Here is a 27386-nt window from a genome sequence, read left to right on the forward strand (position 1 = left end):
GATCAAATCCACATCTTCTGCATTGCAGGCAATCTCCTGCATTGTAGGCGGATTCTCTACTGCTGAGCCACCAGGTAAGTCCATATTAGGTCATATTAATGGCCAAAATGTCCAGCTCTGGCAATGGCACCAAGACACATTTTGTGGAAGAACAGGATTGCTGTAAAATTTGGCACAAGGTGGGGAAGGAGATATCATGGACTTTTTGGTTATAACTGACTCATATCCATGCTAGCTGGCCTTAGCAAAAGGAGGAAATTTATTAGGATGCTGGAGTGTCCTCAAGGAAGGGAGGCTTTGGGAGATACTAGACTCTGAATGCTATAAGAAGCCAAGGCCAGTGCTGTTCTTCTCTCTTGGGTCTTATCTCTGTTTCTCTCTGCATTCTGCTTTATTTTCCATCTCTGCAGACAAGCTTTTTCTACCTTCTGCTTATTGCAGAAGACAGCTACCTCAAAATATCATATGTAGCTGAATTTACATTGAATTTACACATCCTCCAGGTTCAAGGTGGGTAATAGAAACTAATTAGCATCTAATTTCCAATGTTAAATTCCTGAAAAAAAGAATTGTGTTGACTCAGCTCGAGTGTGGGATCCATCTGTATCTACCTTTGTGTTGGAGTCACTCAGTTCAAACAAAGTTAGGAACCTGCTCCTACTGATGGGAGAGGCGATTCTGAGAGGAGCAAGCACAGACTTAGCAGACCGCACACATGATGGTTACTACAAGGGGAGAATTAGCATTTTCGAGGGGAATGAACATTTTTGAGCGTCTACAGCATTTCAGGCACTGTTTTGTTGTTCAGTTGCTAAGTCTCGTTTCCGACTCTTTGTGACCTCATGGACTGTGGCATGCTAGGCTCGTCTGTCCTCCACTATCTCCTCGAGTTTGCTCAGATTCATGTCCACTGAGTTGGTGATGCTATCTAACCATCTCATCCTCTGCTGCCCTCTTCTCCTTTTCCTTTCAATACTGTACTACTGCTTTGTATATCTCAGCAGCCATTATTTTAAAAAAAACTTTAAAAAAAGTAAAACTGTTGGAAATACTATAAAGGACTTTCCCCCTAAGCTGCTTACCTGACACCCTATGCCTTGACTACTTCACTATGCATTTCCTACAAAGATGTCTCCTTCGTAGCCACAGTACAGTCATTATCGACGATTGTCTATTAAGCAGACCCCATTCAGCTTTTTCCAATTGTCTCAATCACATTTTTATAGCAAAAGGACGGAGCCCAGAATCACAGTCTCATTTTATTGCCTTGGCTCTTTAGTCTCCTTCATTCTGGAAACTATTCCAGAAAGCTGGAGAAACTATTCTCAAGCTTTCTTTGATGTTTACCATGTTGACAGTTTTAAAGATTAAAGGCCAATTATTTTATAAAATGAATTTGATTTTTTCTGATGTTTCTTCATGACTGGACTCAGGTGATGTGTCTTTGGCAGGAATATCACAGAAGTGAGGCTGTATTCTTCTCATCCCATCGTAGAAGTTGGCACATGTTTTTAGTTTGTTCCATTATTGATGATGTTCAAGTTACTTTATTAAGGTGGTATCTGTCAGGCTTCTTCTCTGTAAAGTTACTCTTTCCTCTCTTTGCAATCGATAAGTTATAGAGAGGTATTTGAAACTATATAAATATCCCATTTCTCAACAAACTTTCAGTGAATATATTTATTTATATCACCATAGACCTTTGTTTTCCTATTTTATTTAATGGGTTACAATCCAGTAGTATCTTTAATTTGATGTTCAAACTGTCCTTGATTTGGCGAGTGGCAGCCCATCACACTGGCTTCTGTGTTTCCTTGACACATCCTCATTGTTCTCTTTCTTTCTTTCTTGTTTGTTTTTTGGGAGGTTGTGTATGTGTGCGCGTGTGTGGCTGGGAGGCTTGCAGGATCTTAGTTGCCTCACCAGAGATAGAACCTGTGCCCTCAGCAGAGAAAGCATGGAATCCATTAGTGCTGGAAAGTGAAAATGAAAGTGTTAGTCGCTCAGCAGTGTCCGATTCTTTGCAACCCATGGACTGTAGCTCACCCGGCTCTTTTATCCACAGGGTTTTTCAGGCAAGAGTATTGGAGTGGGTTGCCATGCCTTCCTCCAAGGGATCTTCCTGACCCAGGAACTGAATCAGGGTCTCCTGCATTACAGGCAGATTCTTTACTATCTGAGCCATCAGAGAAGTCCCCCATTAGCACTGAACCACTGAGCTGCCAGGGAATTCCCTCCACATTGTTCTTTGATCAATTTTCCTACTTTCTAGAACCTATCTGCAAGGAGCCCTGATTTCTTTTAGTGGAAAATGGAATTTAGAAGCCGTGAATTGTGCACTAGACATACTCATTGCTAGTGAGGTATGGCTATTCCCAGGCTTCTCAGTGGACAGAATTAGGAAATATATGTATGATAATGTGTATATGAATTGATGCTTTTGACCTGTGGTGTTGGAGAAGACTCTTGTGAGTCCCTTGGACTGCAAGGTGATCCAACCAGTCCATCCTAAAGGAGATCAGTCCTGGTTGTTCACTGGAAGGACTGATGCTGAAGCTGAAACTCCAATACTTTGGCCACCTCATGTGAAGAGTTGACTCATTGGAAAAGACTCGGATGCTGGGAGGGATTGGGGGCAGGAGGAGAAGGGGACGACAGAGGATGAGATGGCTGGATGGCATCACGGACTTGATGCACATGAGTTTGGGTGAACTCCGGGAACTGGTGATAGACAGGGAGGCCTGGTGTGCTGTGGTTCATGCGGTTGTAAAGTCGGACACGACTGAGCGACTGAACTGAACTGAATGTGCATATGTATATATGCATTATTTCTAAATCTCTCTCTCTCTCTACATCTGTATCTATATATGATCTCGGGTCCCTACGACTACATCTAAATCCACAGGGTTCAATCTCACTTTCTCCCGTTTTATATTTGTAGTTCCCTTGTCTGACGATGAGAATGTTGGCTCCCATTTTCCCTGATGTATCTATATGTTTAATCTGTTACGCTGCATGGGTTGACCTCCCATCTCTAATCCTATTCTTTCCCCTGGCAGATGCCCTTCTCTCCTTTTGTGGGCTCTGACTTCTTATTCTGGGATGCCTCTTCTGCATGGACCCCTCCTCACTGGTTTGCACTCTGACTCTTCATCCCAGGCCACTTAGCTGCAAGAATACTCTTTTTACCCTGTTTTGGTCCGACTCTCCATTCTGGCCTGTCCCTCCTCCATAAATAGTGGAAGACCGCTGGACAAGGAAATACAGCCTAGGCTCTGTTTATCTCTGACACTGACTAGCTACAGAATATTGGAAAAATCACCCTAGCCTAAATCCTATCATCTCTCACCTGAATTACTCCCTGCCAACTGGCTTCTGCAATCTTCCCTGGCCTCCCTCTAATCTGGTCTCTAAACAAAATGTGACCAACTCACTCCAATCAGTAAAGACCAAGTTCCTAAAGCAACCTATGAGCCCATTCTTGGTCCAGCCTTTCTACATTCTCTCACCTCACCTCTCATCTTCTCTCTCCCTTTCAGTTGTGTTGGCCTTCTCTCGTTGGCACTGCAATGCTTCCTTGTTCTGGAAGGTTCTTCTCTAGCTACTCTCCCCACTTTTCCTCCTCTCCCCCTCACCTGACTAACTCTTATTCATCCTTCAGACTCAGCTTGAGTCACCACTCCCATCTAGAACCCTTTCCCAAGCTCCTAGACCGAGTCGATTCTCTTTTTTTGTGTATGCAGTTAGAAACATCTTTCTTTTTTCTGGGCACTTACCTTGATAATAATTATACATTTGTTGATGGGGCTTCCGTGGTGGCTCAGCGGTAAAGAATCTGCCTGCCAATGCCGGAGATGTGAGGTTGATCCCTGGGTTGGAAAGATCCCCTGGAGAAGGAAATGGCAGCCCATTCCATTTTTCTTGCCTGGGAAGTTCCATGGACAGAGAAACCTGGCAAGCTACAGTGTATGGGGTTGCAAAAGGGTCTGACACGACTTAGCAATTAAACAAGAACAACACTGTTGATGAGCTTATTTAATTCAAGTCCCTCTCCTGCAATAGACCATAAGTTCAGGGAGAACTGGGGCTGTGTATATTCTTACTCATCATAGTGTCTTTACATCCAGAACAGTACTGAGTGTAGAGAAGGCACTCAAAAACCCTCTCACCGGATCTGACACCTAAATGGGAACTATGTAAGCATTTGTTGAACCTGAATCCTCTTCACAGGACTGTTTTGAGGATTAAATGAATTTGTGTGTAATGAACATGAAAGTGCTTTGCAAGCAGGAAAGTGCTGTCTAGATGGAAGGTTTTATTATAACTCCCACCACTATTGATTTATAACCTTGCCAACCTTTTTGAAAGTCTAAATAAATCACGTCCCCCCCACACATTCCTCTCCCATCTTAGAGATTCTTCCAGACTGGAGTGGAAAAATTATGGGCATTCATCTTTTCTTTTTTTAAGGAAAACTTTGGAATTTTAACCTGCTGGAAAATGACATTTTCAGTAACACTTCAAAGAGGAGCCACTTTATTCATCTTCCCTCACTCTAGTCAACACTTTGGAACTGGGAGAACCTAGGTTTAAATTTCATCTCCTCACTAGTTGTGGGATCCCAGTCATTAAGCTTTTTCTTACCTTAAGGCTCTCTTACACATTGCCTGGAATTCTTGTTTCTCCCTCTTACATGGCTGATTCCGTTCATACTTCAGGCATCTACTTAGACACCACCTTGTCAGAGATGTCTCCCGTAATCATCCAAAGTAGGTTTCTCCCTGCCCTTTTTGATAACTGTACACGACTGAAGCGACTTAGCAGCAGCAGCAGCAGCAGCTGTTAATTTCCTTCCTAGCACTTCACTTTTTCTTTCTTTATTGTGTAATGATTTCACTGGACTGTAAACTCCTTAAGGTCAGGACTGCAGCATGCAATGAGCATCTGGCAGACTGGTAGACACTGGACAGATCTGATGAACTTAGATTAACTGAAGGCATGCAGTTTCCTACTCTGATATTTCTTTTGCAGGGTTGTTTGCAGATGTTATCACAGAGGCAGGTGGCCTCGCCTGGTGGAAGGCCAGTAGAAGGCATAGCATGAGGCAGGCCCTCATTAAACGCTGATTCCTTTTTCTTCCCCTGGGTGTTTCCCAGCCACACATTTGAATCATCCGTGACTTTTATTCTGGGCTTCTTTACTTTCAGCACCAAGTCCTGCAAAATCTTCCACTATAATATCTCTCGGACCTGCCACAACCCAATGTGAGCCTGCTGTCTCCCCCTTGAGACAAGTACCACTGTTCCTTAACTGGCCATCCTTTCTCTCTACTGCGTATACTCTGCAAATTGCCCTGTAGGATAGAGACGGGCATCCCAGACCACCTGACCTGCCTCTTGAGAAATCTGTATGCAGGTCAGGAAGCAACAGTTAGAACTGGGAACAACAGACTGGTTCCAAATAGGAAAAGGACTACGTCAAGGCTGTATGTTTCACCCTGCTTATTTAACTTCTATGCAGAGTACATCATGAGAAACGCTGGACTGGAAGAAACACAAGCTGGAATCCAGATTGCCGGGAGAAATATCAATAACCTCAGATATGCAGATAACACCACCCTTATGGCAGAAAGTGAAGAGGAGCTAAAAAGCCTCTTGATGAAAGTGAAAGAGGAGAGTGAAAAAGTTGGCTTAAAGCTCAACATTCAGAAAACGAAGATCATGGCATCTGGTCCCATCACTTCATGGGAAATAGATGGGGAAACAGTAGAAACAGTGGCAGACTTTATTTTTTTGGGCTCCAAAATCACTGCAGATGGTGACTGCAGCCATGAAATTAAAAGACGCTTACTCCTTGGAAGGAAAGTTATGACCAACCTAGATAGTATATTCCAAAGCAGAGACATTACTTTGCCGACTAAGGTCCGTCTAGTCAAGGCTATGGTTTTTCCAGTAGTCATGTATGGATGTGAGAGTTGGACTGTGAAGAAGGCTGAGCGCCGCAGAATTGATGCTTTTGAACTGTGGTGTTGGAGAAGACTCTTGAGAGTCCCTTGGACTGCAAGGAGAGCCAACCAGTCCATTCTGAAGGAGATCAGCCCTGAGATTTCTTTGGAAGGAATGATGCTGAAGCTGAAACTCCAGTACTTTGGCCACCTCATGCAAAGAGCTGACTCATTGGAAAAGACTCTGATGCTGGGAGGGATTGAGGGCAGGAGGAGAAGGGGATGACAGAGGATGAGATGGCTGGATGGCATCACGGACCTGATGGACGTGAGTCTGAGTGAGCTCTGGAAGATGGTGATGGACAGGGAGGCCTGGCGTGCTGTGATTCATGGGGTCGCAAGGAGTCGGACACAACTGAGCGACTGAACTGAACTGAACTGAACTGATAGTCTCCCTTCCTAATGTCTCTGTTTCCTCCACTCTCTCCCTGCACTTCTCTAGGTAAGCGCTGTATGGAGGAGGGCATGCCTGACTCACCCACTCATGGGTCACAGTCTTAATTCCGACCTGCTTGTCACAGCTTGATCTGCTCACCTCATTATATCCGGCTCTCTGAATTTTCAGGCATGTCCTTTTTTTTCTCGCACATACCCTTTTTCCTTTGGTACTGATCCTTGTTTAGATGTGGTTCAGCTTGTCCCAGGGGCCTTCCTTTTCCAGCAATATCTCCGTAAATGAGAACTGGACATGAAAAATTTTAATTTTCAATAGATATCAATACCGTCTACCAATATTTTCCTGAACTTAAACATCTTAGCTGGATTTCCCAAGTGGCTCAGTGAAGAATCTGCCTGCCACTGCAGAAGACACAGGTTCGATCCCTGGGCTGAGAAGATCCCCTGGAGGAGGAAATGGCAAGCCACTGCAGTATTCTTGCCTGGGAAGTCCCATGGACAGAGGAGCCTGGCGAGCTATATAGTCCATGGGGTCCCAAAGAGTCGGACATGACTTAATGACTGAGTACATATGTACGCAAACTCTTAGCTAAGAGTCATTTGCTTCTTTAAATTTGAGAAGGCCTCAGTCTAAAGCTCTTAATTTCTAGACAAAATCCAGTTGGAAAATGTGACTTGCCTATTTAATTAACATGAGCCAGGATCCTGGGCCAAGGCTTCTTGATTCTAATGTTTTCCCATTTTAGTGTGAGCATCACTCAGGCAAAATTACTTGCTGCTTCTTGCTGACTGCTTCTTCCTCACCTCTCCTCCCGTAGTTCAGTGCTGTATGATTACAACTGGAATAAAGCAGTGCTTACATATGAAGTATGCCTGGGGGGAAGTGCCAAGAAGAGAAGGGTGACTTTGGAGGGGTCTGGGTCCTCATCTTCCGACCCTTTACTGATACCATTTCTCCTGCAGCTTTCAGCACATGGAATACTTCATTCCATGTGAGGTCGTGCCTCCTTCTCTGCAGATGCTCTCAGAGTAGTTTTCTGCTCGGTTCTCACAGTCTCCCTAGGAGGCAAGCAGATAGGCAGGAAACTGATATATCTTTACAGCTAAACAAAAAGGTTTAAGTGTCGATCATATCTGACTATCAGAAATAAAGGTGACTTTCACTTCACCACGTGACATGGTTAACCACCAAAATCATTCTAGCTCCTAAATGTCTTTTTTATTTGCTCCATCCTTATTCACTGCCTTAGTTCTGGCTTCAAGTACTTGCTGGAACTATTTCAAAAGTCTTTGGATGAGTGTTTTACTCTTCCTCTTCCCCTCTGGTCTCTCCTCCACATAGTTCCAGAGGATTCTTCTACATCTAAATCCAGTTCTTTCTCCCTTCTGAAAATCCTCTAATTTTTATCCACATGCAGCAAGCTCCTTGGCATGACTTACTAAACCCTCCATGATCTGTGCCCTGCCTGCCTCTTTCCTCCCATTTCCTGCCACTCGATCCCTTACACTTTGTGCTCTGGCTTCACAGACCAACGTATAATTCTCTAAACACTGCATACTACTTCGTATCTCTAGGCTTTGCGATGTGTTCATTCTGCCTGGGATGCCCTCTTTTCTTTAACTATCTGGAAAACATATTCATCTTCCAAGCCTAGCTTAGGCTTTTCTATCTTAGCTTGGTTGGTATAAAAAATACCATAGACTGGGTGGTTTAAACAAACATTTATTTCTCACAGTTCTGGAGGCTACAAGTTCAAGATCAAGGTGCCAACAGAGCTGGCATCTGGTAAGAATCCAATCCCTAACGTGTTGACAGCTGCCTTCTCTTGTGTATCCTCACAAGGCCAAAAGCGAGATCATCTCTCTCCTGTCTCTTCTTGTAAGGGCACTAATCCCATTTATGAGGGCTCTACCCTCGTAGTCGAATTAACTCCCAGAGGCTCAACTTCCAATTACCATCTCACTGGGGATTAGGGCTCCAAAATATGGATTTTGAGGAGACACAGACGTTCAGTCCTAAGCACTGACCATGCCTCCCCCGCTCCATTGTCCCCCTCTACCCCATCCATAGAGTGAAACCCTTCCCTGGTGGCTCATCTGCCAACGCAGGAGATGCAAGAGATGCGTGTTTGATCCCTGGGTTGGGAAGATCCTCTGGAGAAGGAAATGGCAACCCACTACGGTATTCTTGTCTGGGAAATTTCATGGACCTAGGAGATTGGTGGGCTATAGTCCATGGGGTCGAAAAAGAGTCAGACACAAGTTAGTTACTAAACAACAACTTTGTTCTGCCTGAAAACCTTATAATGTTACTGTGATTGCATTTACACTATATTAGGCATATACTATATATTATGAATATACTAGTATGTTACAAATGTACTAGTGTACTTATTTACACTATGAGCAAAGCTAGTAGTGGTGATGGAATTCCAGCTAAGCTGTTTCAAATCCTGAAAGATGATGCTGTGAAAGTGCTGCACTCAATATGTCAGCACATTTGGAAAACTCAGCAGTGGCCACAGGACTGGAAAAGGTCAGTTTTCATTCTAACCCCAAAGAAAAGCAGTGCCAAAGAATGTTTAAACTACCACAAAATTGCACTCATCTCACAACTAGCAAAGTAATGCTCAAAATTCTCCAAGCTAGGCTTCAACAGTACGTGAATGAGAACTTCCAGATGTTCAAGCTGGATTTAGAAAAGGCAGAGGAACCAGAAATCAAACTTCCAACATCCATTGGATCATAGAATAAGCAAGATAATTCCAGAAAAACATCTAGTTCTGCTTCATTATGCTAAAGCATTTGACTGTGTGGATCAGAACGAACTGTGCAAAATTCTTAAAAAAGATGGGAATACCAGACCACCTTACCTGCCTCCTAAGAAACTTGTATGCAGGTCAAGAAGCAACAGTTAGAACTGGTCGTGGAACAATGGACTGATTCCAAATTGGGAAAATAGTACGTCAAGGCTATATTATGGCACCCTGCTTATTTAACTTATATGCAGAGTACATCATGTGAAATGCCAATCTAGATGAAACACAAGCTGGAGTCAAGATTGCTGGGAAAAATAACCTCATATATGCAGATGACACCACCCTTATGGCAGAAAGCAAAGAACTAAAGTGCCTCTTGATAAAGGTAAAAGAGGAGAGTGAAAAAGCTGCCTTAAAACTCAACATTCAAAACACATCTGGTCCCATCTCTTCATGGCAAATACATAGGGAAACAATGGAAACAGTGCCAGCCTTTATTTTCCTGGGTTCTAAAATCACTGCAGATGGTGACTGCAGCCATGAAATTAGAAGATGCTTGCTCCTTGAAAGAAAAGCTATGACCAACCTAGACAGCATATTAAAAAGCAGAGGCATTGCTTTGCCAACAAAGGTCTGCTTGGTCAAAGCTATGGTTTTTCCAGTAGTCATGTATGAATGTGAGAGTTGGACCATAAAGAAGGCTGAGCATTGAAGAATTTTTGCTTTTGAACTGTGTGTGGTGTTGGAGAAGACTCTCGAGAGTCCCTTGGACTGCAAGGAAATCAAACCAGTCCATCCTAAAGGAAATCAGTCCTGAATATTCATTAGAAGGACTGATGCTGAAGCTGAAGCTCCAAAACTTCGGCCACCTGACGTGAAGAGCTGACTCATTAGAAAAGACCCTGATGCTGGGAAAGATTGAAGGCAGGAGGAGAAGGGGATGACAGAGGAGAAGATGATTAGATGGCATCAGTGACCAATGGACATGAGTTTGAGCAAACTCTGGGAGATGGTAAAGGACAGGGAAGCCTTGCATGCTGCAGTCCACGGGGTCACAAAGAGTTGGACACGACTGAACAACAACAATGAATATTCTTGTTTCCATGTCACTCATTCATTCCCTGTAAAATTTCATCTCTGAATTCCTATCACTTCACACAAGGCACATGGAAGGTATTGAATGTGAATATACATATATTTTAAAATGGAGATATAGTCCATGTACCATAAAATTCACCCTTCTAAAGTACCATTCTGTAGCTTTAGTATATTCACAAGATTGTGCAACCATTATCACATCTAATTTGGGAACATTTTTGTTACCCCAAAATGAAACCCAATACCATCGGCAGTCCCCATGCCTACAGTCGCTGTTTTTGCTGTTCACTTGCTCAGTCATGTCCTACCCTTTGCGACCCCATGAACTGCAGCATGGCAGGCTTCCCTGTCCTTCACGAACTCCTGGAGTTTTCTCACACTGACGTCCATTGAGTGGGTGATGCCATCCCATCATCTCATCCTCTGTTGTCCCCTTCTCCTCCTGCCTTCAATCTTTCCCAGCATCAGGGTCTTTTCCAATGAGGCGGCTCTTTACATCCGGTGGCCAAAATATTGGAGTACGTCCCTGGCCAGTTACTAACCCACTTTCTGTCTCTATGGATTTACCTACTCTAAAAATTTCACCTTAATGAAATCGTACGATAGGTGGCCTTTTGCCTCTGACTTCTTTCGCTCAGTACAGTATTTTCCAGGTTCATCTATGCTGTAGCATGTATCAGCACTTCATTCCTTTTGTGCCTGAATGATATGCCACTCGCGAATATGGAAAGACCGTATTTTGTATATTTACGCACCAGTTGGTGAACATTTAAATTCTGTATTTTGGCTATTATGAATAGGCTGCTAAAAACATTCATGGACAGGTTTTTGTGTGTCAATCAGTATTTTAAGTCAATGAGTAAATGAGTGAATGGATGATGACTTGTCTTTCAACATATGTTCTCTGGCCAGGATATGAATTACAATCTTTATCTCTTTTGGGCAGGTCTGGGCCGGGTCGTCCAGGCTGAGGAATATCTATCCCAAGCTCAGTGGACAGTCCTCAAATCAACTGAATGCAGTTATGCCATCCACTCCTTACTGCATCGGAACCTGGGACTTCTCTACATGGCTAAGAAAAACTATGAGGAAGCCCGCTATCATCTGGCCAATGACGTAAACAAGCTAAATTACGACACCTGAGTGTATCTGAGAACACCTCTGTTTGGTTGCTGTTTACTGCTGTTTTCTTTTTACTGAGCATTTCTCTGAAACTTTCTGTTTACAACTGTTTGGTGGACTATTAGCAAGAACACAATTCTAACAACCTGAGTTCAGCACTTTCCACTTTTTGTCTGTACATCGTTGTCCACATCACGTCACTTCGCAAGCCTCAGTTGCTCTGAGGGTGATAAAGGGAGGCAGAAGAGCATCCTGACTGAGATGCTTTATGGGCTTTCCTTCTCTTTCTAGTGGTGTCTTTTCACCAGGCACGTGCTGCTGCTGCTGCTAAGTTGCTTCAGTCATGTCTGACTCTGTGCGACGGCAGCCCACCAGGCTCCCCCGTCCCTGGGATGCTCCAGTCAAGAACACTGGAGTGGGTTGCCATTTCCTTCTCCAATGCATGAAAGTGAAAAGGGAAAGTGAAGTCGCTCAGTCGTGCCCGACTCTTAGCGACCCCATGGACTACAGCCTACCAGGGTCCTCCGTCCATGGGATTTTTCCAGGCAAGAGTACTGGAGTGGGGTGCCATTGCCTTCTCCACACCAGGCACATAGACTTGGATAAATTATTTCATGTCATTCATCACCTGTAAGACAGAAACCATAAACTAGTCTCTGCCTCAATTGGCTCTAAACGCAAAGAAATTGCAGAGATGAGTAAGACAGCAGAGCATGTGCAGTACTTTGGCTATTATTTTTATAAGTAACATCAACATCGTTTCTTCAGAGTGTGGTTATTACATGTAAATGACCTGGAGTTGTGTGAAAGTGATTTGTAAACTATAGAACTCTGTACAGTTTAGACAGGATGATGAGGGGGATGACTGAGCTGTTCTTCCAAAGGTTTCTATTAGGATTTCAATATTGGACCATATTGGGACTTCCCAGGTGGCGCTAGTGGTAAAGATCCCACCTGCCAATGCAGGAGACGCACGAGACTCGATTTCAATCCCTGGGTCAGGAAGCTCCCCTGGAGGAGGGCACGGCAAGCCAGTCTAGTGTTCTTGCCTGGAGAATCCCATAGACAGAGGAGCGTGGTGGACTACAGTCCATAGGGTCACAAAGAGCTGGACATGACTGAAGCAACTTAGCACAGCACAGCCCAGCACATTGGACAGTATTACCAGAGAGAAGAGTTCCTGAGCCTGAAATCTGGATGAGGTTGGGGTCAGACTGCAGCCTCAATGAAGGCTGAGTCTTTCCTGAACCTCTCCATTGGGCAGCCTTCCCTCTGGTTGCCTGCCACTGCACGAGGTCCCTAAATCTGGTGGAAACCTTGTTGTGTCGGTTATTCTCCATATCCCCTTGCCCCAGATCCATTCTTTGCTCTGCTCTGGAAGGCTGACCTTTATGGACTGTAGAACCTGGACTTCACTGCTCTCTGGTCTCAGTTGCATCTGGGGAGTGAGAGGCATGGCAGAGGAGGTTTGGAGGAGACAGAGGGTGAGGTATTTACTCTATGCTGCCTTTCTGCACAAGCACACTTCCGGCAAGGGAAGTGCTCCTCGTAGCCACAGCTCCCGTCAGGTAGCCTTCACCTGCAGCTCTCTTTCTGGCCCTGGTAACCCTGCTTTCTCCCCTGGTTTTCTCAGGAGTTTGGACTGTACAGTCTCTTCCTGTAACACTCTCAATAGCACAGTCCCTAATGCTTCACTAACTCTCATTGGTTCCTTACCCCTTCCACATCTCTGGAGGTAAACCTTTTATTAAACCGTCCTCAGGAAATACTTCTCGGGCACCATCTACTTCCACCCAAGAACTAGACTCATGCACTTCTTCACTTGTGTTTCCTCTCTATACTCTACAACCTCCAACAAAAGAAGCAGAAGCACATTCTGTCTTGAGCTGGACCACACAGTTAACACTAGATCAAGCTCAGATTCCTCAGCCTAAGTTTAAGAAGAAACACCCAAATTATTGATACATACCATAAAATTCAGTGGTATGTACAATTAAGTGTACAATTCAGTGATTTCTTAGTAAACTTAGAGAGTTGTGTAACCATCAACATAATCCAATGTTCACCCTAAAGAGAGCCCTCATATCCATTTGCAACCATTTCTCATGCCCCTTCCTGTCCCTCTAGATTTACCTTTTAATATACACATTTAATATAAACAATGATATGTGATCTTTTGCATCTAACTTCTTTCACTTAGCATAATTATTTTGAGTTTCACCCATGTTGTTGTGTATACATCAATACTTCATTTATCTTATAGTTGACTTATCATGTAGATCTACCACAATTACCCTTCACCAGTTGATGGACATTGGGGTTGTTTCCATCCTTTGCCTATAAATAATACTGTTTTTGAGCATTTGTATATAAGTCTTTGTGTGAAGAAAGTGGAAGTGAAAGTCGCTCAGTCATGTCTGACTCTTTGCAACCCCATGGACTATACAGTCCCTGGAATTCTCCAGGCCAAAATACTGGAGTGGGTAGCCTTTCCCTTCTCCAGGGAATCTTCCCAACCCAGGGATCAAGCCCAGGTCTCCCACATTGCAGATGGATTCTTTACCAGCTGAGCCACAAGGGAAGCCCAAGAATACTGGAGTGGGTAGCCTATCCCTTCTCCAGTGGATCTCTTGACCCAGGAATCAAACTGGGGTCTCCTGCATTGCAGGCTGATTCTTTACCAACTGAGCTATCAAGGAATGTTTTTATTTCTCTTGGATATATCCCTAAGAATAGAATTGCTGGGTCATGTGATTAAACTATGTTTAATTTTTTGAGGACTGGCATCATTTTATGTTCTCACCAACAATGGACAAGAGGATTCCATTTTTGCCATATTTTTGCCAATATATGTTATTTTCTGTCTTTTTAATTAGAGCCGTTATTGTGTGTGTAAAGATGTAGCTCACTGTGGGTTTTATTTTGCATTTCCTCAGTGACTAATCATACTGAGCATTATTTCACATACTTATTGGTCACTGGTGTATCTTTTTGGTGACGTGTCTGTTCAGATACTTTGCCCATTTTTAAATGAGGCGTTGTAAAAATTCTTTATAGACTCTGGATACACGTCTTTTATCAGACATATGATTTACAAAGAAAACTCAAGCACTCTCTTTCTGCCTTCTGCTATAGATTTATTTTGCCAGTTGTGCATTTGGAACAGAGCACATCAGGGCCTCAGGCGGCTACTTCCACCTGGCTAATATCTTCAATGGCCTTGAAAAGTTGGACCTGGCAGACACATTGTACACCAAGGTGAGTTGGGAATACGGGAGCTGAGCCTTGATACTTAGGCCTTATATCTTGAACCTGGTGTCAGACCATTCATGAGAAATTCGAGACACGGACAGAATGAAGTGACTGGCCCAAGGTCACATAGCTTAATACATCATATATTCCATTCTCTTTCTTTCTGTTTCTCCTCTACCAGAATAGTTTAGTCCTTAGCATCCATAGAGCAGTGAGCAAATAACAAATTATGCGTCCATAAGAACGAAACCCCTCCAAACAGACTGCCATATACTCTGTCATAGGACTTCCCTGTAGCTCAAATGGTAAAGAATCTGCCTGCAATGCAGGAGACCAGGGCTTGATCCTGGGTCGGGAAGATCCTCCAGAGAAGGGAATGGCAATCCACTCCAGAATTCCTGGAGAATCCTATGGACAGAGAAGCCTGGCAGGCTACAGTCCCTGGGGTCGCATAGAGTCAGACACGACTGAGCAACTAGCACACACACACACATACTCTGTCATATCCCTAGCAGCAAGCTAAGGTGGTCATGTTGAAGTGTGGTATAGAGGAGGAGATTAGGTTTTTAAGCAAAATTGATTGTGGAAAGGTCCTGTGAAGGGATCAAAGAACATGAAAATACTTTAAAATGTCCATCTTTACCTGTGAAAGAGTTTAAACTGCTTCCAATATATTAAAATGTTGGTAATGTTCATATACACCTTACTTAGCAAATAACCATTTTTGCATGTGGTATAGGCTCTCATGCTGCTGCTGCTAAGTTGCTTCAGTCGTGTCCGACTCTGTGCGACCCCATAGACGGCAGCCCACCAGGCTCCCTCGTCCCTGGGATTCTCCACGCAAGAACACTGGAATGGGTTGCCATTTCCTTCTCCAATGCATGAAAGTGAAAAGTAAAAGTGAAGTTGCTCAGTCATGTCCGACTCTTGGCGACCCCATGGACTGCAGCCCACCAGGCTCCTCCATCCATGGGATTTTCCAGGCAAGAGTACTGGAGTGAGGTGCCATTGCCTTCTCCAAGGCTCTCATGCAGTGACTGTTTATTCATATTTTAGACCCACTTCTGAGGAGGAGGCATTGTGATGTAGCCAGAAAAAAAAAAAAAAAGAGCTCTGGAATCAGGCAGACTTGAATTTAAACCTTGGTTGTTGCACATAGCAGCTCTTACCAAGAGTCAAGTGTGATCTTAACTTTTCTGAGCCTCACTTTAATTATCTATAAATTGGGAGTAATAAGAACAAGACTTCAGTTGGGGTGCTGGGAGGATGTAAAGGAAGTTCAACATATGGCAGTCACTTTTTAAAAGAATATATTTAGACCTGATTTTGTAAATTAATTTGTATTGGAGTATAGTTGGTTTACAATATTATGCTCGTTTCTGCTGTACAGCAAAGTGAATCAGCTATATGTATACATATATCCCTTTTTTTTTGGATTTCCTGCCCGTTTAGGTCACCACAGTGCATTGAGTAGAATTCCTTCTGCTGTGCAGTAGGTTCTCATTAGTTATCTATTTTACACATGTGTGAGTGGGTGCTCAGGCGTTCAGTCATGTCCGACTCTTTGCAACGCCATGAACTATAGCCCAGCAGTCTTCTCTATCCATGGGGTTCTCCCAGCAAGAATACTGGGGTGGGTTGCCCTTTCCTCCTCCGGGGTGTCTTCACGACTCAAGGATTGAACCCAGATCTCCTGCAGCTCCCGCCCTGGCAGGCGGATTTCTTCACCACCTAAACCACCATCCTCCAGGGGACCTTCCTGACTCAGAAATCAAAACCCTATCTCCTGAATTGGCAGGCAGGTTCTTTACCATTAGCGCCACCTGGGAAGCCCACGGGTGATACTGCTGCTGCTAAGTCGCTTCAGTCGTGTCCGACTCTGTGCAACCCCATGGACTGCAGCCTACCAGGCTCCTCTGTCCATGGGATTTTCCAGGCAAGAGTACTAGAGTGGGGTGCCATCGCCTTCATGGGTGATGCTAGGGACCTGAATTTTTCACAACACTGGCCAAATCTCTTTGATTTCACTGTCTCAGTTTGCCCATCTGCAAAGTAGGGAAGACGGCACGGATGTGCACCATGATAGGGACAGCTGCTCTCCCTCTGAGGGGCAAAGTCTGTGGATCAGAAGAGGTGAAGTCGCTGCTCTGCTTCCTAGGAAGAACTGCCACTTCCCATTTAGGTCACCACAGAGCACTGAGTAGAGTTGCCTCGGCTATATAGTAGGTTCTCAGTTACCTATTTTAAACATGTGTGAGTGCATGCTCAGGTGAACCACCATAGTAATGTATATATGTCAATCCTAATCTCCCAATTCATCCCATCCTCTTTCTCCTCTTGGTATTCACACATACATGGGAGCTGATATAATTAGACCCCCACCAGGGCTGTCCCCAGATCAACTTTCCACATGCCCTTTGCAGCCCAGCATTTGTCAAACTTACCTCGGGCAAGCACCTCCGGCTCCTAGGGCTCCTCCTGCCTCCAGGCACAATGAAATGGGGAGTCTGTAGGTGGTCAGAAAGCCTGGCCAGAGGTTCTGCCCTCCCAAATGGCTGGTCCAATGGCTAAAGTCCAGCCTGCTTGTCTGATTACCATCTCCTTTCCCAACAGGTCTCTGAGATCTGGAACAAATATTTGAACGATCGCTATCAAGTCCTCTCACAGGCTCGCATCCAACAAACAGATCTACTGGGCAAACGATTTGAGACTGATACTGGCTTGGGTAAGTGGCAATTCTTCCTGGGAAGCAGAGCAGTGACTTCATTTCTTCTGATCCACAGACTTTGCCTCTCACAGGGAGAGCAGCTGTCCCTGTCATGGGGCACATCCGTGCCACTTCCCTATTTTGCAGATGGGCAAACTGAGACAGAGGAATCAAAGAGATTTGGCCAGTGTTGTGAAAAATTCAGGTGCCTGGCATTACCTGGTGGGCTGCCGTCTATGGGGTCACACAGAGTTGGACACGACTGAAGGGACTTAGCAGCAGCAGCAGCAGCAGCATTACCCATGGGCATCGCAGGTGGCACTAATGGTAAAGGACCTGCCTGCCAATTCAGGGGACGTGGGTTTGATTCCTGAGTCAGGAAGATCCCTTGGAGGAAGGCATGGCAACCCACTCCAGTATTCTTGCCTGGAGAATCCCATGGACAGAGGAGCCTGGTGGTCTACAGTCCACAGGGTCGCACAGAGTCGGATACAACTGAAGTGACTTAACACAGCACAGCACCACAGCATCACACACAGTCTTTCCAGTGGGGTTAGTGAGGGACATATTTGGAAGGAAAAAATCCCTGCTAGAACCCCCTGAGATTTTCGCACAGCATCCATTTTTTATATGTTATCCTCCCAGGACACATGAGTGTCCACACAGAAGTCCAATTGCTCATTTGTTCTGGAGCCTCATCCTCTCCCTTTACTGGACCGTGAGCTTCTCAGGGGCATGGTGGATTCTGAGTCATCTCTGTATCCTCAGCTCAGCAAAGAGCTGAGGACTGAGTACAGCACCATTCCTTCCAAGATCATAAAAATCGATGCAGGATCTAGTTTCTGCTCAAAAGAGGAAAACAGTGTAGTGAGTGAGACAGAAACTATGTGAAAGAAAAGATAACTTCAACAAGTACAAAATTATATTACAAGGTGAGTCCCAGAATGAAGAAATGAGGACAGTTGGATGGTTTTGAAACAGGAAGACTTCTTGAAGGAGAAGTTTTGAGCTAAGCTTCGAAAAATTCATAACTTTATTGACTTTTCTCTCATTATAAAAGTGGTTCATGTTAAAGCATAAAACTTGAAAATCATAGCCATCCAGAGTGTCAACTTTAACATTATAGTGTATGTCTTTTCTGTCTTTTTCTCTTAGCTTAGCCTCACATAGGGAAAGCGGAAAGGTTGTTGCTTAAGTGTCTTTGGATTTGGGGAAGAAGAATTAAGATTCTGTGGTTGCCGGAAGCCTGTCTCCTTCCTCTTGCTGTAGAGTGGAAACTGAATTGAACCCAAGGAATCATACCGGGACAAATTCCCTGTATTGGGGGCCTGAGAAATCTAGGACTCTGAAAGCAAGCAAGCTAAGCAACTCAGGGACCTGTAGGAATGAACTTTTTTTTTCTTTCCGTTTACCCTGATGATGGCATGTTGGACAAAGCTGGTGAACTGCCTGAAGGGCGAGTGCCCTAAATCCCTGAGGGTAGACACAGCTGCCCCAGGGCCTGTTTCCTCTTTTCTCCCTTTCTTTCCATTGCAGATGAAGCCCAGGAAGCAGAAGCTATTCAGATCCTGACTTCAATCTTGAACATTCGAGAATCTACATCTAACAAAGCCCCTCAGAAAACTATCTTTGTTCTCAAAATTCTGTTCATGCTTTACTTCCTGATGATGAATTCTTCAAAGGCAAGTTCCTCTAGAAAAGCAGCAAGTCTAAAACAGAGGAAGAAATTCCTCTGGTTGGATTCGGCTGTTTTGTCCAGCTGCACTAGCTTTTGTCCTCAGAGTAAGCCCTTGCTCCAAAAAAGTTCAGACACTCATGACATTTCTCCTTGTTAAGTCCAACTGCACAATGAAAACAGGATTGTCTTCTTCCCTCAAGGGACCACCCTAGGGTCGCACAGGTAAACTGAGGCTGGGCAGTGCTGGGAGGCCTGCAGGACAGAACGGCTCTGGGGAGTTCTTGGGGAAATGGAGCAGTCACTCTAACTACACAGTGATAGTGAGTTCCCTGTTGCTGGAGGGGTCCAGGCAGAAACAATTCCAAAGGTAATCATTTTTGAGTGCTTATTACATGCCAGTCACTAGCCTAAGTACTTTACATGAAGTGTCTCATGTAATTCTCATATCAACCTTCAAAGTAAGTCTTTTATCATTCCCACTTTACAGGTAAGGAACTGAGGCACAGAGTGGGTCCATTATTTGCCAAATTTCTTATAGAGTAAGTGGCAAATCTCAGGTTTCTTGATTTATTGACTGATTAATCCATTCATTCGATAATTTATTGAACTTCTGCCATTTGCAAAGGATGGTTCTGGAGACTGAGGGTACAGTGGTGAACCACCAGCCAAGTTGCCTATTTCCATGGAACTTATGCTCTTCTGGAGGAGGGGAAGTCACAATAAACAAGTAAACGCATAAATGTGTAATATAATTTCAGAGAGAAAAGCTCTACAAAGAAAAACAAAGCAGGCAAGAGGAGAGAGGGTTGGTTGGAGGAGGCAATTTTGTGCAGGTGACATGGAAAAGTTAAGATGTCCTTCCCCTGTTCCCTTCCTCCCTTCCTTCCTTCCTTCTTTCCATTTGTCTGCAAACTTTTACTAAGCACCTACTGTATACCAGGGCCTGGAGGAGTTCCGGATCAGTGGGTTACAACAGTGTGATAACAAAGCCTGGGGCACTGGGGGAACATGAAGGCGGGAGAGCCACCCGATGAAGGATGGAGGTGAGAAGGGTCAGGGAACAGAGAAGCATTTTCATTGCATTTCCAGGTTTACTGTGGACAAAACCTCTGCATTTCAGGGTCCCATTTCCTACTCAAGGAAGTCATTCCTCCAAGGTATTTTAAGGATGTTAGATCTACAAGAGGTTCTTAGAAGAAAGGGCCACCTCTGTCTACTGAGATTGGTGCCTTGCTTCCTTCAGGTCTGGAATCAGCTATCTGCTCTTGAATCAGGCTTTCCCCGTCCTCTGTCTGAAATGACAACCCCCCATCGGACACGACTGAAGCAACTTAGCAGCAGCAGCAGCAGCGTTATCATCGCTCATGCTTTCTGTCCTCCTGCCTGTTTAGTTTTTTCTCTTAGCATGAATCACTATTTAAGATACCATCATATTCTACTTACCTGTCTTGTTTATTGCCTCTCTCTCCTACTATATAGTAAATTTCGCAAGGTTAGGAATTTCTGCCTATAGTCACAGTCTCTGAAACACAGTAGCCATTCAATAAATGTTCATTGAAAGAAAGGAGGAAAAGGGAGAAGGAAGGCAGAGAGGGAGGAAAGAAGGGGAGGTAGCAAGAAAGGAAAGATGGGCCAGCGTCTGTCTCAAGATGTCCTGTGAAACTTCTGTCCAAATCAAGACTCTGGGCCACCCGGACTCCCCAGATAGCAATTTACTGGTGGCGCCTCTCACCTCCATGCCTCTCAGTGTTGCTTCAAAGGCCCCTGAAATGGAGAAAAGAGACTTTGTCCACTATAAACTCAGAAACTCAGCATCCAGGTTTTCCTGTTCCCTGACCTCTCTCACCCTCATCCCACACGTGAGGCTAGCTATGAAGACCTATTTCATGTGTTCACAGGTTTTCACAAAGAGCTCAGTGGGTAGTGTGAGAAGTTGAAGGATCCTTGCCCATGTTTCTGGAGCTGAGCAGAGATGGGCCTTCCAATATAATGCTTTTCTGTGACAATTTCCTTTTGTCTCTGCAATTCTCTTTCAGGCAGAGGAATACGCCTTGAGAGCCCTCCATCTAGCCAAAAAACAGAAGCTCAGTGTTCAGGAACAAAACACCATTCAAGACTTACTAAATCTCATCTCAGTTGAGGAAACTCAACCCATTACTTAGTGACCCATGAGCTCTGCATCAGGGACGACTGAGCATCTCATGTATTTCAGCCTTGCATAGGGCCAGTGAGGTGCTATGAATTGCTGAAGTACCTACCCCATTCCCCTGGGACTGCACTCGTAGCTGTGTTTTTATTGTTACATAGCATATGTTGGGGGAATGTAGAGCTTTTGGCACAGAGATCAGTAAAACTCTTGTTTGTTATGACTTTGTACGACTTTGAATAATGTGCTGTCAGTTTACTAACAAGGTATCCATAATTAAACTGCAAATAGTTTATCCTATTTCTCAGAGGTCTCCCAGTGATTCATGCTTCATAGCTCTTTGCCAAAGAAAGGGGTAGGGATTAGAGCTATATTAAAGTTCCTCTATTCTGCTGTAATTAAGTTGGCATTAATTGGAGGTAGATTGTGATTAAAACGCCCATTATGATTCCTAGAGCAATCGCTAAGAAAATTACTCTAAAAACAGTTAAAATCAACAAAGAAATTAAAGTGGCACACTAGAAAAGATCCACTTAATGGAAAAGCAGGCAGTAAAGGAGGAATGGAGGAACAAAAAGGATGTGTGACACGTAGAAAGCAAATTGCAAAATGCAGACATAAATTGTAGGTCTTGGGCAGAAAAGGCCCCTGGGGCCTTTCAAGGAGCTCCAGTATAGATGGGTTAAATTGCCCTTTCAAGCTGGTGTCTCTTTCCTAAGTGGATGCGAGTCATCTCTACTGTCTAGGGCAGTACTCTGGAAGGTCTCCTGTGATGTCGGGGACAGGCTGCAGGCACTGGAGCAGACATGCCCGGTTCAGATCCTAGCTTCCTCACATACTAGCTCTGTGACCCCCTGCTCACACACGCTCAATCTCATCCTTACATTCTGAGATGGCCCAGGTGTGGCCCTGACTGTATCAACTTGTCCCATTGAGGACTCTGGTCATTTAGCACAGACATTTTTGCTCCAGACTCACCAAGCAGCCTGCCCATTAGCTCTTGGCTTTCTGGATAGATCTAAATCAGGGAGAGGATATGCAAATCAAGGACCTGTCAAAGGACTTACCCGGTGGCCCAGTGGTTAAGAATCCACCTTGCAATGCAGCAGACAGTGGTTTGATCTCTAGTCTGGGAAGATTCCCCATGCTACAGGGCAACTAGGCCCATGTGTCACAATTACTGAGCCTGCACTCTAGAGCTTTCGAGCTGCAAGTACTGAGCCCGCCCACCTTAGAGACTATGTTCCGCAACAAGAGAAGCCACTGCAATGAGAAGACTGAGCACTGCAGCTAGAGAGTAGCTCCCACTCGCTGCAATTAGGGAAAGCCCATGTGCAGCAATGAGGACTCAGGGCAGCCAAAGATAAAATAAATTAGAGAAAAGAAGGACCAATATGGCCGCTATGGAGAACAATATGGAGATTCCTTGAAAAATTAGGAATAGAACTACCATATGACTCAACAATCCCACTACTTACCAGTCATACACTCTGAGAAAACCATGACTGAAAGAGATGCATGTACCCAGTGTTTGTTGCTGCACTATTTACAATAGTTAGGACATGGAAGCACCTAGATGTCCACTTAACGTGAGTGAATAAAGAAGTTGTGGTACATATATACAATGGAATATTGCTCAGCCATATAAAAAGAACGCATGTGAGTCTGTCCTAATGAGGTGAAAGAACCTAGGGCTTGTTACACAGAGTGAAGTAAGTCAGAAAAACAGATATCATATATTAATGCATATTTATGGAATCTAAAATAATGGTACCAATGAACCTATTTGTAGGGCAGCGATAGAGATGCAGACACAGAAAACAGACTTATGGACACAGTGGTGGAAGGAGAGGGTGGGACAAATTGAGAGAGTAACATGGAAACATACATTACCATACGTAAAACAGACAGTGGGACTTTGCTGTATGTCACAGGGTGCTCTGATGGGTGGAATAGGGGTGGGAGATGCGAAGGAGGTTTAAGAGGGAGGGGACATATCTATTCCTATGGCTGATTCATGTTGCTGTATGGTAGAATCCAACACAATGTTGCAAAGAAATTATCCTCCAATTTAAAAAACATTTTAAAAAGAAAAAAATGTTACCTCAACATAACTTTTAAAAAATACATACTTAACGGAGTGTTCATACTTATGACGGATGGTTATGTATAAAGAAAAAAATAGAAACCACTCAGAACTCCTCATAGAGAGATATCATAGCTAACATTTTGGATATTTTTTCTAGACATAAAAATATATCTAATAGAGATCAGTCTTATGTACACTCTGTTTCCTAATTTTTAAATGTATATTGTTTCATTTCCCCAGGTGATAAACACAACCTGAAATGGTTCATTTCCTCTCACATATGGTTGTGTAAATGAATCACTTTGCTGTATGTCTGAAATTAACACAATATTATAGATCAACAATACTTCAATAAAAATTTAACTATCCTCCTAAAAAAAAAAAGGACCTATCAGAGAGTTTTATATTTCTCACTGAAATTAATTCACTCAGACACATGTAATATTAATAAAAATAAGTCGGATGGCTACCTTGCCCCTTTGGATCTGTAAAATCCCCTTGGGGTATACTTAGGATTCTCAAAGACTGTGAAGTCCCAAAGGCCTTACTTTTCTACCTGTCTCTGGCTTTCATTTTTAGCTTCAGTTACCTTCACACTTCGGAGAAGGCAGTGGCAATCCATTCCAGAACTCTTGCCTGGAAAATCCCATGGATGGAGGAGCCTGTAGGCTGTTCTTGTAGCTGTTTTTTTCATCTCTTTAGGGACGCAACTCCTTCTTGATTCTCACCTCAAATATGAGCCAGCTCTTCCAAAGCGATCTTTAATGAAGTTTGGGGGAGTGAGGAGAAGGATGAACAGTTCTTCAGCAGATAATTTAAAGGAAAATATTAGAAAGTCCTTATTCTACAGAAGTCCTTCAACATCCCTTTCTTTAAGCTCGAGCTCTCTCCTTTACAATAGTCACTGGCCTCTTTCCCCTCCTCCCTGTTTTCTGTTCTTTCCACACCTGAATTCTTCTTCAAGAATCCTTCTCCACTGCATATATTAATAAAATTATTGCTTCAATTTATTGTTCCTGTTGACTGATTTTCCTCTTGGTTATGGCCCATACTGTTCTGCTTTTTTGCATCATGTCTAGTAATTTATTTTCAGTCCTTCTGCTTTTCTAAGATTTGCATTTACAGCTATAAATTTATCTCTAAATACTGCTTTCATTGATCCCACACATTATTAAAAGTATTTTTACTATCATTTGCTCTAAATAGATCTTAATTTTTTATGACTCATGAGTCATTTAGAAGTATGATTCTTAATTTCTAAAAGATGGTGACTTTATTACCTCTTTGTTGTTTTCCAGCTTAATTTTATTGAGATCATAAAATATTCTGTGTACAATTTTGAATTTAAGAAATTATTTGAAGTTTTCTTTCATGGCCCAGGGTATAGTTAATATGTATTTGTGTTGTTTTGTGTGTGCTGGTAAAGAATGGAGTTATTGGGCCCTGTATATGTCCATTAAATAAATTTTTTTTTCACGTTTTCAAACTCTGCATCTTATTGATGAATTTTTAATTTATTTCTGAGAGAGGTATATAAAATCCCTCCAATATGATTTTCCTGCAGTTCTATCAATGTTTGGGTTATTTGGGGGTTTGATTATTAGGCAAATACAAATTCAAATATTTTCCTGGTGAATTGAATCCTTATTTTTTGTATTTTGAAGTGATTCTCTTTATCTCCAGGAATGCTTTTGACTTTCAGTTCAGTTCAGTTCAGTTCTTCGGTCGTGTCCGACTCTTGTAACTCCATGGACTGCAGCACGCCAGGCTTCCCTGTCCATCACCAACACCGGAGTTTACTCAAACTCATGTCCATTGAGTCGATGATACCATCCAACCATCTCATCCTCTGTCATCCCCTTCTCCTCCTGCCTTCAATCTTTCCCAGCATCAGGGTCTTTTCAAATGAGTCAGTTCTTCACATCAGGTGGCCAAAGTACTGGAGTTTCGACTTCAACATCGGTCCTTCCAATGAACACTCAGGACTGATCTCCTTTAGGATGGACTGGTTGGATCTCCTGGCAGTCCAAGGAACTCTCAACAGTCTTCTCCAACACCACAGTTAAAAAGCATCAAATCTTTGGCACTCAGCTTTCTTTATAGTCCAACTCTCACATCCATACATGACCACTGGGAAAACCATAGCCATGACTATCTGGACCTTTGTTGGCAAAGTAATGACTCTGTTTTTTAATATGCTGTCTAGGATAGTCATAACTTTCCTTCCAAGAAATAAGCGTCTTTTAATTTCACGGTTGCAGTCACCATCTGCAGTGATTCTGGAGCCCCAAAAAATAAAGTCAGCCACTGTTTCTATTGTTTCCCCATCTTCTGCCATGAAGTGTTGGGACCAGATGCCATGATCTTCGTTTTCTGAATGTTGAGCTAACCTTTTCACTCTCCTCTTTCACTTTCATCAAGAGGCTCTTTAGTTCTTCACTTTCTGCCATAAATGTGGTGTCATCTGCATATCTGAGGTTATTGATATTTCTCCCAGCAATCTTGATCCCAACTTATACTTCATCCAGCCCAGCATTTCTCATGATGTACTCTGCATATAAGTTAAATAAGCAGGGTGACAATATCCAGCCTTGATGTACTCCTTTTCCTATTTGGAACCAGTCTGTTGTTCCATGTCCAGTTCTAACTGTTGCTTCCTGACCTGTATACAGGTTTCTCGAAAGGCAGATCAGGTGGTCTGGGATTCCCATTTCTTTCAGAATTTTCAACAGTTCATTGTGATCCACACAGTGAAAGGCTTTGGCATAGTCAATAAAGCAGAAATAGATGTTTTCCTGGAACTCTCTTGCTTTTTCGATGACCCAGCAAATGTTGGCAATTTGATCTCTGGTTCCTCTGCCTTTTCTAAAACCAGCTTGAACATCTGGAAGTTCATGGTTCACGTATTGCTGAAGCCTGGCTTGGAGAATTTTGAGCATTACTTTACTAGCGTGTGAGGTGAGTGCAATTGTGCAGTAGTTTGAGCATTCTTTTGCATTGCCTTTCTTTGGGATTGGAATGAAAACTGAGCTTTTCCAGTCCTGTGGCCACTGCTGAGTTCTCCAAATTTCTCCATTCACATTCCAGTATGTCTGGCTCTAGGTGAGTGATCACACCATCGTGATTATTTTGGTCGTGAAGCTCTTTTTTGTACAGTTCTTCTGTGTATTCTTGCCACCTCTTCTTAATATCTTCTGCTTGTGTTAGGTCCATACCATTTCTGTCCTTTATCGAGCCCATCTTTCATGAAAATTTCCCTTGCAATCTCTAATTTTTTTGACGAGATCTCTAGTCTTTCCCATTTTATTGTTTTTCTCTATTTCTTTGCATTGATCACTGAGGAAAGCTTTCTTATCTCTCCTTGCTTTTCTTTGGAACTCTGATTCAAATGGGTATATCTTTCCTTTTCTCCTTTGCTTTTGGCTTCTCTTCTTTTCACAGCCATTTGTAAGGCCTCATTAGACATCCATTTGGCTTTTTTTTTCATTTCTTTTTCTTGGGGATGGTCTTGATCACTGCCTCCTGTACAATGTCACGAACCTCCATCCATAGTTCATCAGGTAGATGAACTGTCTATCAGATCTAGTCCCTTAAATCTGTTTCTCACATCCACTGTATAATCGTAAGGGATTTGATTTAGGTCATACCTGAATGGTCCAGTGGTTTTCCCTACTTTCTTGAATTTAAATCTGAATTTGGGAATAAGGAGTTCATGATCTGAGCCACAGTCCACTCCTGGTCTTGTTTTTGCTGACTGTATAGAGCTTCTCCATCTTTGACTGCAAAGAATATAATCAATCTGATTTTGGTGTTGGCCATCTGGTGATGTCCATGTGTAGGCTTCTCTTGTGTTGTTGGAAGAGGGTGTTTGCTATGACCAGTGCATTCTCTTGGCAAAACTCTATTAGCCTTTGCTCTGCTTCATTCTGTACTGCAAGGCCAAATGTGCATGTTACTCCAGATGTTTCTTGACTTCCTACTTTTGCATTCCAGTCCCCTACAACAAAAAGGACATCTTTTTTGGGTGTTAGTTCTAAAAGGTCCTGAAGGTCTTCACAGAACCATTCCACTTCAGCTTCTTCAGCATTACTGGTCGGGGTATAGACTTGGATAACTGTGATATTGAATGTTATGC

At 43.4% G+C, this 27386-nt stretch overlaps 1 protein-coding gene across 1 annotated transcript in view; it reads left to right on the plus strand.

Moving 5' to 3' along the window:
• The window catches only part of ZMYND12 (zinc finger MYND-type containing 12), a 35254-nt gene extending 13869 nt beyond the window's left edge, over positions 1-21385 (plus strand). Inside the window, exons 4-8 of the mRNA XM_040231509.1 lie at positions 11204-11373; positions 14515-14637; positions 17245-17356; positions 18875-19020; positions 21053-21385. Coding sequence (XP_040087443.1) covers positions 11204-11373; positions 14515-14637; positions 17245-17356; positions 18875-19020; positions 21053-21178 — 677 coding nt within the window. The 3' untranslated portion in view covers positions 21179-21385. The remainder of the gene's footprint in view (positions 1-11203; positions 11374-14514; positions 14638-17244; positions 17357-18874; positions 19021-21052) is intronic.
• The last annotated feature ends 6001 nt before the right edge of the window (positions 21386-27386 follow it).

The sequence above is a fragment of the Oryx dammah genome, unplaced genomic scaffold, assembly GCF_014754425.2.
Source record: "Oryx dammah isolate SB20612 unplaced genomic scaffold, SCBI_Odam_1.1 HiC_scaffold_28, whole genome shotgun sequence".
In the NCBI taxonomy this organism is placed as follows: Eukaryota; Metazoa; Chordata; class Mammalia; order Artiodactyla; family Bovidae; genus Oryx; species Oryx dammah.